The sequence below is a fragment of the Schistocerca serialis genome, chromosome 10 (genome assembly GCF_023864345.2).
Source record: "Schistocerca serialis cubense isolate TAMUIC-IGC-003099 chromosome 10, iqSchSeri2.2, whole genome shotgun sequence".
Taxonomy (NCBI): domain Eukaryota; kingdom Metazoa; phylum Arthropoda; class Insecta; order Orthoptera; family Acrididae; genus Schistocerca; species Schistocerca serialis.
This window is the reverse complement of record NC_064647.1, coordinates 179,269,184-179,279,991: the sequence shown is the minus strand read 5'-3', so window position 1 is coordinate 179,279,991 and position 10,808 is coordinate 179,269,184. Positions and strand designations below refer to the sequence as shown.

The 10,808-nt window shown below is 41.5% G+C and overlaps 1 protein-coding gene across 2 annotated transcripts; it reads right to left on the bottom strand.

Moving 5' to 3' along the window:
• Nucleotides 1–256: 256 nt before the first annotated feature.
• LOC126425038 (uncharacterized) lies at nt 257–9,394 on the bottom strand. 2 transcript variants are annotated; one of them, XM_050087944.1, is made up of 4 exons: nt 4,859–9,394; nt 4,516–4,753; nt 4,121–4,410; nt 257–1,803 (listed from the first exon to the last, which is right to left on the bottom strand). In XM_050087944.1, the coding sequence occupies exon 1, from the start codon at nt 9,193–9,195 to the stop codon at nt 7,900–7,902; it is 1,296 nt and encodes a 431-aa protein (XP_049943901.1). In that variant the 5' UTR covers nt 9,196–9,394; the 3' UTR covers nt 257–1,803; nt 4,121–4,410; nt 4,516–4,753; nt 4,859–7,899. The 2 variants fall into 2 exon arrangements, with proteins under 2 accessions (XP_049943901.1, XP_049943900.1); XM_050087943.1 differs by having other exon boundaries at nt 4,516–9,394.
• Between the last annotated feature and the right edge of the window lie 1,414 nt (nt 9,395–10,808).

Here is a 10,808-nt window from a genome sequence, read left to right as displayed (position 1 = left end):
ACTCGCGCAAGTGCAACTTGCACATGCATCTGCAGTCTCAGAGAGCTGAAACTTCACTGTTTAGTTTCAGCTCTCTGAGACTGCAGTCCAATCTGGTCAATGAGCATGCGGTGTGCATACTGTAAGACCTTTGGTACACACACCATCAGATTATTTGACTTGTCGCTCTAACGAAGTAGGCGAGTGTCAGCAATGTCTCGTGGTCTTATCGTGGCGTGTTTATCTTCTGCCGTTAGGTCAGATGAACAGAACTTGATTAATTTTCACACACATTTATTAAAATAATAAAAATCATAGATATTACGTAACTTGATTCTGGATGCTATTTACAATTGACAATCTGAAGTTCCTTTGGTCTTGGTACGTTAATCTTATTCTCACATATCTCTGATACTTGACAAAGTGTCTATACATTTCTCTTCATGGTTATGTACAGGAATATGATAATCTTATTAGGCACAGACTAATGCAGACTGACTAATCGGAGGTCTGTACACTCGTTATAATACCTCGAGCGTTCAGGTATCACTGTGTGAGTGTGATCCGTGAGGAGAAAAGGTTCTACGTTAGCAGCAATCTCATTGGCTGTGTTACATATTAATACACGGATCGGCGGAAGCAGAATTTGGTCCGTCTCTAAGACAGCGCCATCTCGCAGTGCGGAGACAGACGAGTGCTGCGCCTGCGCTGTTGTGCTCAGCGAGGTGCGCTCTATTGGGAAAGTTGTGTATGCGCTGACTATGCGGAACTATGTACACAACAGAGCATCAACTATCCCATGTGAAGATGAATGCAAAATGAAATAATGAAGTATGTGTGAATAATAATTACCATGGACAATATAGTAACAGTAACTTCTTAATGAGAGAGTGAGAACCAAGCGATGTAAGAAATGATGCATGCAGTGTCTCATGAAAGCAGCAAGTTGTAAGTCACTTGGTAATGTTCGTTTCACAAATAAGAGCAGAAAATATTTCAATACGCTGGGCAACGACAACCCTGTCTCCCCTCAAACAGATGTGATCACTTGTATATTTATGTAATGTACTATGGTACAATAATTACCTATGAATGTTGAAGGAATTACATGAGATACGTCCTTGTCTTGCACTGATTGTTACATTATGTGAGTTCAAATGTTTTATACTGTCAGTATATAAAAATATCAATATAGTAGGGTAGTCAAACACTCATTCTGTACAAAAATGAATTAGAAATTTGCTTTAAGACAATCTGACGAACAAAAAGTGATGTAACTCTTTAAATATCTATAGCAGTAAGAATAACTAAGGTAAAACTGACTTGAGACATATATTTACTTTCACGACCATTAACAAATAATAATAAACATTTGTGCATATGCAACAGAAACAGTTAATTGAAACAAAAACAACAAAACTTATACAATGCAGAAGGAAGACGCAGTGCCAATTCCTTACGGAGTTATCTATGTAAATATGCACTTAAAATGCCATACAGTAATTCAAGATTAAGTTACACTGTGCAGGGTGTCTACACCAAAATTCCCTACTGTAAATGTGTTCCATATACAAAACTAAATGAAATAACTTCGTTTTTCACAAAAATAAGTTGTATGTGAAAATAAGTTTTGGGGAAAAAAATTACAACAACAAATCAAAACACTCCCATTTGAGCCCCTGCACTGACACGAAGGATGTCGAGTCTGTTTTCAATTTCCATCCAGATTCTCTGCAATGTGTCTGGAGGAAAGGTGCCAATGACTTCCACAATCCAAGTATGGAGATCTTGAACGTCCTGCACAGCAGTGGTGATCACCCTCTCCTGGAATAGAAAAAATCCAATTGTGTGATGTCAGAAAATGGAAGCCAATTCATGGGTGCACCTCGTCCAACCCAGCGTCCTAGAGATGTTGCATTTAGAGCTTCCCGAACATTAAGTGACCAGTGAGGTGGAGCACCAACTTGCTGAAATCAAAGGTTTGATTGCAAGTCTTCAACCTGGGGAAAGACAAAGATCTCCAGCATGTCTAGGTACGTCATTCCTGTCACAGTTGTTTCAGCAAAGAAGAACGGTCCAATTATCTTGTCACACATGCGGCAACACCAAACATTCACTTTCGGGCTATCTCGTACCTTTTCCCTGACACTGTGTGGATTCTGTGAACTCCAAAATTGAGCGTTACACTTGTTCACAGTTCGAGAGACACGGAATGTGGTCTCATCAGAAAACATTACAATTGACAGGCACACAGGATTTTGGTCAATTCGGTTAAGCATTTCACATGCAAATTCATGTTGTCGCTGCTTGACATCAGGTTTTATGACCTGCAATATCTGCACCTTCTATGAATACAGATGCAGCTGCTTTCTGAGCACTTTATGCAACTGCTTTCTGAGCACTTTATGAACAGTTGCACAAGGCATCTGATGTTCCCATGAAGCTTGACAAACAGATTTTCGTGGACTTCATTGGAATGTTTGGCAGATATTCTCGACTTATTCTTCAGAGACCCGCCGACCACCTCTGTGTCCCTTTGCAACACTGCCAGTTTCCAGAAATTGACGGTGCCATGTTTTTATGTGCTTGGCGTCTGTTGCTTTCAAAATGTTGGTGATACAAAGAGTACAAAGTAGTATATATTTTAGAGTAAACATGTATCAAAAAGTGTAGTTGAATCGAAATGTACGTGAAAGTGGTGTAAATGGTAAAACATACACAATTCAAGGCAGGGCCACATGTGAAACTACACATGTCATTTATCAACTGACATGCCTGCACTGCACAGCCTTTTACATCGGTATGACAACAACTAAACTGGCTGAGCGCATGAACGGACACAGACGAACTGTCCGCCTAGGAGATGTCCAATACCCAGTAGCGGAGCATGCCCTCCAGCATAATTCTAGGGACCTAGGAACCTGCTACACTGTATGTGCCATTTGGCTTCTTCCACCCAACACCAGTCCCTCTGAACTGCGGAGATGGGAACTTGCACTCCAACACATCCTTTCATCCCACCATCCCCCTGGACTGAACCTACTTTAAACCACCTCACTCCCATTTACTCTTCAGTCTTCTCCTCTTTCCCTTTCCTCTTTAGCCATTCACGCATCTTTTCATCCTACATAGTTGTGTTTATCTTTATACTATATACCTCTTTACTTCTGTATGCATCCTCTTTGGTTTGAAGCTGGCACAGTACTTACAGTAGAATATCTTTGGCTTCCCTCTGACAACCATGCCTCCATCCTTGCTACCCTCCGTGTTTTCCTTTCCCTGTTGCTTCATAACCTGGGTTGTGAGTAACTGAATCTACTTTCCCTTCTTCCCTTTCTTTCCCCTCTCTCCTCCCAGGTGAAGGAACATTTGTTTCGAAAGCTAGGAACGTAAATTTTTGTGTATCTATCGGCTGTACTGAGCTGAGGTAAGTACCGGCCAGCCCCTCTATCTCTTTGTAAACAATTGTCTCTCCAAGTTATAGTCATTTAATTCTCACAACAAGAGAGAGTCTTCCGTGGGCTCTTTCTTGGCACATCTAGTCACAAACGATGCTTTCACCTCAACAACTTATCAGCTCAATTCAACTGCAGAAACAATTTCCATGTATTTCGATCCTCCTCAGGTTATTTTGTAATATGTGGCTCGCACCCACTTTCTGTTCAGCTCCATGTGCAATCCCATTACTGAAAGGAGTAATTGATTGGTCAACAGTTGCACATACTGGCCAACAGGCAAGGCATTAAGTTGACAGCACATTTGCTGTCATGTATTCATATTATCATTTAAACAAATGAACAACCAAATATTTTCTCACTATTATCCATAGAAGCATACACATTTTCTGATAACATTCCTACACTTTTCTGGTACAGTCATTAGCATGGTGTAACACAGCAATTGTCTTCCGTATTAAAACAATAATCACATCACTGTAAATAGGACCAACTATCCAAAAATTAGCAAGACACGCACGTACCTCGAAACTTCAACCTGTCACTCTGACACTGTCACATTCAAATTTACCCTCCACAAACTTTGCATAACTTCAAATACAACATGCACAATTAAATTTCAATCTCCCTCTCATTCCTTAAATAACTTTAGGACTAATCTTTTCTATCCAAACACTATTCCTTACCTCATCAACATTTCCTTTTGGTACTTCAATGTGCAGCAACTATTCTCCACTGCAAGTTTGTCTTCAGCATATACTAATGATAACGCACTGCTTTGCTTCTTCACCGCATAAAAAATTGTAAATGGACCCGGCTCAAGAAAAGCACCAAACTATGAAATATGACTTCCCAACAAGCTTCAAAAACTCTTAGCTCTGCTCTCTCAAATTTCTCCAACGCATCACTGCATGAAAACCTCACTGTCTTAATCCGCTATCGGTGAAATCGTTAATATTCACTAGCATCGATCATCCTGTCAAAGCAAGACACGTATCACCAAGGCATGTTATATGTAAAACAAATGTTTCTTACACTAGTTAACGAATTCGACAAGCAAACTGCGAACATATTCACAAACCTTTACTTCCAATGGGAGCTGACGCCAGTAGATAGGTAGCTTCCCAACACATTTTAATTTGTGAGTCAACCTTCTATACAATTCCAATGCACAGTAATTGTAGTATCAATTGAATATATTCAGACAGACGTCTTCTAGAAAACTTCCATTTCAAGTCTCGCTCTAGTGCCACATGGGGTTTTCACATTCAATTATGGGATTGCGTTCATTTGTCTATATCGATATACACTGAAAATAGCTGCAATGAACATGTAAGACCCATTACGTTAGTAGCATACTGAGAAAATCTTCTCACATGGCCACCAGTTTAGTCTGCTCACTCAAAAAGTACATACTCACTAACCTTCTGTGCAGCAGCACTGTAGTCTGTCAGCTAATGTCATACAAATTCCTAGTGCCAGCTCGCAGACAATGTCATGACATTCAAGAGCTTGGGATTACCAGCTACTTAATCTCATTGCCATTCCACTAACACTTGCCAAATGAAATCTCCAAAACTCAACAGGATATATCTCTCTTGTTCAAAACTCATTTCCAAGCATTCATGACATAACTTCTTTCAAATCTCTGTCCAATAATGTGTGTTCTCAAACAAAGCATTGTATGTCTTTCTCTGGAAGAGGATATCAATACACAAGCAAAACTAACACAAATAGCCTGCATCAAGAAAACAACCACTGTCCCTGTGTGAGATGTTTCATGCATCAGGAGGCAACCTGTATTCATACTGTTCTTCCACTTGTGCCTCTAACACCGGTGCAAAGTTACTTGTGTTCTTCTTCTAACTGGTCTGATGTTTCAATGCCTTCAGTACAGCATCACTTTTGTATTTCTTCAAATGTCCATTCACACTTCTACCATCAAGGAGCAACATCAAACGTCTTCTTCACATTTCCACAGTAGAGATTCACTTTCCACCTGTTGTTAGACAGTTGTTACCATTATTGTCACAACACAGACTCACTCACGAGAAAATATCTGCTAGTTTTAGTTATCACACGAGTAGCAGCAAACACATTAACAATGCGTATTAAAGAACTTGCCTACACAAAGAAAACAGAAGAAACCTTCACACCCGCCATTCCATCACGTACTGATCCTTAAATCAACCAAAAATCCACGAAAATTACACAGCAAAAATCCAAGAAGTAATGCAAACACACATTATTTGCCATACCTAGGACTTTCAAAATTCTCAACTCAAAATACATTCAGCCTTATCACCTGACACACACACACACACACACACACACACACACACACACACACACACACACAAACACTTAAAATTCGATCGCAACGACAACTGCTGTTGTATCACTGATGGGTTACACCTTTGAGTTTACATTTATATTTACATTTATACTCCGCAAGCCACCCAACGGTGTATGGCGGAGGGCACTTTACGTGCCACTGTCATTACCTCCCTTTCCTGTTCCAGTCGCGTATGGTTCGCGGGAAGAACGACTGTCTGAAAGCCTCCGTGGACGCTCTAATCTCTCTAATTTTACATTCGTGATCTCCTCGGGAGGTATAAGTAGGTGGAAGCAATATATTCGATACCTCATCCAGAAACGCACCCTCTCGAAACCTGGCGAGCAATCTATACCGTGATGCAGAGCGCCTCTCTTGCAGAGTCTGCCACTTGAGTTTATTAAACATCTCCGTAACGCTATCACGGTTACCAAATAACCCTGTGACGAAACGCGCCGCTCTTCTTTGGATCTTCTCTATCTCCTCCGTCAAACCGATCTGGTACGGATCCCACACTGATGAGCAATACTCAAGTATAGGCCGAACGAGTGTTTTGTAAGCCACCTACTTTGTTGATGGACTACATTTTCTAAGCACTCTCCCAATGAATCTCAATCTGGTACCCGCCTTACCAACAATTAATTTTATATGATCATTCCACTTCAAATCGTTCTGCACGCATACTCCCAGATATTTTACAGAAGTAACTGCTACCAGTGTTTGTTCCGCTATCATATAATCATACAATAAAGGATCCTTCTTTCTATGTATTCGCAATACATTACATTTGTCTATGTTAAGGGACAGTTGCCACTCCCTGCACCAAGTGCCTATCCGCTGCAGATCTTCCTGCATTTCGCTACAATTTTCTAATGCTGCAACTTCTCTGTATACAACAGCATCATCCGCGAAAAGCCGCATGGAACTTCCGACACTATCTACTAGGTCATTTATAAATATTGTGAAAAGCAATGGTCCCATAACACTCCCCCGTGGCACGCCAGAGGTTACTTTAACGTCTGTAGACGTCTCTCCATTGATAACAACATGCTGTGTTCTGTTTGCTAAAAACTCTTCAATCCAGCCACACAGCTGGTCTGATATTCCGTAGGCTCTTACTTTGTTTATCAGGCGACAGTGAAGAACTGTATCGAACGCCTTCCGGAAGTCAAGAAAAATAGCATCTACCTGGGAGCCTGTATCTAATATTTTCTGGGTCTCATGAACAAATAAAGCGAGTTGGGTCTCACACGATCGTTGTTTCCGGAATCCATGTTGATTCCTACATAGTAGATTCTGGGTTTCCAAAAACGACATGATACGCGAGCAAAAAACATGTTCTAAAATTCTACAACAGATCGACGTCAGAGATATAGGTCTATAGATTTGCGCATCTGCTCGACGACCCTTCTTGAAGACTGGGACTACCTGTGCTCTTTTCTATCATTTGGAACCTTCCGTTCCTGTAGAGACTTGCGGTACACGGCTGTTAGAAGGGGGGCAAGTTCTTTCGCGTACTCTGTGTAGAATCGAATTGGTATCCCGTCAGGTCCAGTGGACTTTCCTCTATTGAGTGATTCCAGTTGCTTTTCTATTCCTTGGACACTTATTTCGATGTCAGCCATTTTTTTGTTTGTGCGAGGATTTAGAGAAGGAACTGCAGTGCGGTCTTCCTCTGTGAAACAGCATTGGAAAAAGGTGTTTAGTATTTCAGCTTTACACGTGTCATCCTCTGTTTCAATGCCATCTTCATCCCGGAGTGTCTGGATATGCTGTTTCGAGCCACTTACTGATTTAACGTAAGACCAGAACTTCCTAGGATTTTCTTCACGCATAGCCCTCCTTACGCTAACATTGACATCGTTTAGCTTCTGTTTGTCTGAGAGGTTTTGGCTGCGTTTCAACTTGGAGTGAAGCTCTCTTTGCTTTTGCAGTAGTTTGCTAACTTTGTTGTTGTACCACGGTGGGTTTTTCCCATCCCTCACAGTTTTACTCGGCACGTACCTGTCTAAAACGCATTTTACGATTGCCTTGAACTTTTTCCATAAACACTCAACATTGTCAGTGTCGGAACAGAAATTTTCGTTTTGATCTGTTAGGTAGTCTGAAATCTGCCTTCTATTACTCTTGCTAAACAGATAAACCTTCCTCCCTTTTTTTTATATTCCTATTAACTTCCATATTCAGGGATGCTGCAACGGCCTTATGATCACTGATTCCCTGTTCTGCACTTAAAGAGTCGAAAAGTTCAGGTCTGTTTGTTATCAGTAGGTCCAAGATGTTATCCCCACGAGTCGGTTCTCTGTTTAATTGCTCGAGGTAATTTTCGGATAGTGCACTCAGTATAATGTCACTCGATGCTCTGTCCCTACCACCCGTCCTAAACATCTGAGTGTCCCAGTCTATATCTGGTAAATTGAAATCTCCACCTAAGGCTATAACATGCTGAGAAAATTTATGTGAAATGTATTCCAAATTTTCTCTCAGTTGTTCTGCCACTAATGCTGCTGACTCGGGAGGTCGGTAAAAGGAACCAATTATTAACCTAGCTCGGTTGTTGAGTGTAACCTCCACCCATAATAATTCACAGGAACTATCCACTTCTACTTCACTACAGGATAAACTACTACTAACAGCGACGAACACTCCACCACCGGTTGCATGCAATCTATCCTTTCTAAACACCGTCTGTACCTTTGTAAAAATTTCGGCAGAATTTATCTCTGGCTTAAGCCAGCTTTCTGTACCTATAACGATTACAGCTTCGGTGCTTTCTATCAGCGCTTGAAGTTCTGGTACTTTACCAACGCAGCTTCCACAGCTGACAATTACAATACCGATTGCTGCTTGGTCCCCACATGTCCTGACTTTGCCCCGCACCCGTTGAGGCTGTTGCCCTTTCAGTACTTGCCCAAGGCCATCTAACCTAAAAAACCGTCCAGCCCACGCCACAACCCCTGCTACCCGTGTAGCCGCCTGTTGCGTGTAGTGGACTCCTGACCTATCCAGCGGAACCCGAAACCCCACCACCCTATGGCGCAAGTCGAGGAATCTGCAGCCCACACGGTCGCAGAACGGTCTCAGCCTCTGATTCAGACCCTCCACTCGGCTCTGTACCAAAGGTCCGCAGTCAGTCCTGTCGACGATGCTGCAAATGGTGAGCTCTGCTTTCATCCCGCTAGCGAGACTGGCAGTCTTCACCAAATCAGATAGCCGCCGGACGCCAGAGAGGATTTCCTCCGATCCATAGCGACACACATCATTGGTGCCGACATGAGCGACCACCTGCAGATGGGTGCACCATGTACCCTTCATGGCATCCGGAAGGACCCTTTCCACATCTGGAATGACTCCCCCCGGTATGCACACGGAGTAAACATTGGTTTTCTTCCCCTCTCTTGCTGCCATTTCCCTAAGGGGCCCCATTACGCACCTGACGTTGGAGCTCCCAACTACCAGTAAGCCCACCCTCTGCTACCCTCTGACAAATCTACAAAAGATGTCAATCAGTATATGAACTGAGCTGACATCCACAACTAGTGCCTCTTGGTTAATCATTAGATCTAACACAACAAAAATCTAACTGCCATTACTATGCAGCACAATTCTCCAAATACTGTGATAACAAAACACAATCTCTATCAAAGACCACTTTCTCTGAAACAAAATCACTAAGTACAATTACCAAGTATCCATCTAATTTGGTTCGGTCCTACGCTGGATTGGTTGGCAGCTCAGCCCATGCTATTCCGCACAATTGGTTCCCGTCATTCTCACACGGCATCTCACCGAGAGAAACAATTGTCTCTCCAAGTTATAGTCATTTACTTCTCACAACAAGAGAGAGTCTTCTGTGGGCTCTTTCTTCTCACATCTAGTCACAAACGATGCTTTCACCTCAACAACTTATCAGCTCAATTCAACAGCAGAAACAAGTTCCATGTATTTCGACCCTCCTCAGGTTATTTTGTAATATGTGGCTCGCACCCACTTTCTGTTCAGCTCCATGTGCAATCCCATCATTACTGAAAGGAGTAATTGATTGATCAACAGTTGCACATACTGGCCAACAGGCAAGGCATTAAGTTGACAGCACATTTGCTGTCATGTATTCATATTATCATTTAAACAAATGAACAACCAAATATTTTCTCACTATTATCCATAGAAGCATACACATTTTCTGATAACATTCCTACACTTTTCTAGTACAGTCATCAGCATGGTGTAACACAGCAATTGTCTTCCGTATTAAAACAATAATGACATCACTGTAAATAGGACCAATTATCCAAAAATTAGCAAGACACGCACGTACCTCGAAACTTCAACCTGTCACTCTGACACTGTCACATTCAAATTTACCCTCCACAAACTTTGCATAACTTCAAATACAACATGCACAATTAAATTTCAATCTCCCTCTCATTCCTTAAATATCTTTAGGACTAAACTTTTGTATCCAAACACTATTCCTTACCTCATTAACATTTCCTTTTGGTACTTCAATGTGCAGCAACTATTCTCCACTGCAAGTCTGCCTTCAGCATATGCTAATGATAACGCACTGCTTTGCTTCTTCACCGCATAAAAAATAGTAAATGGACCCGGCTCAAGAAAAGCACCAAACTATGAAATACGACTTCCCAACAAGCTTCAAAAACTCTTAGCTCTGCTCTCTCAAATTTCTCCAACGCATCACTGCATGAAAACCTCACTGTCTTAATCCGCTATCGGTGAAATCGTTAATATTCACTAGCATCGATCATCCTGTCAAAGCAAGACACGTATCACCAAGGCATGTTATATGTAAAACAAATGTTTCAAGCATTGCTATAACAACAACATACTGCACTCTAAACAGCCACTTATTTACAACTGCAAATGACAGTTACTAATTCTTCTCAAGAATTTCAAACACTCATCATATACCTAATTAACACACATATCCCGTGTCTTAAGTAAACTAGGTAATTTTTCATAGTAGCTCTCTTCCCCCACCTAGTACTCAACTATTCATGAACACACAAAATACTGAA

Bases quoted from the DNA above. Each gene is read 5' to 3' on its own strand.
- LOC126425038 (XM_050087943.1), bottom strand. From the start codon at position 9,195: ATGGGGCCCCTTAGGGAAATGGCAGCAAGAGAGGGGAAGAAAACCAAT.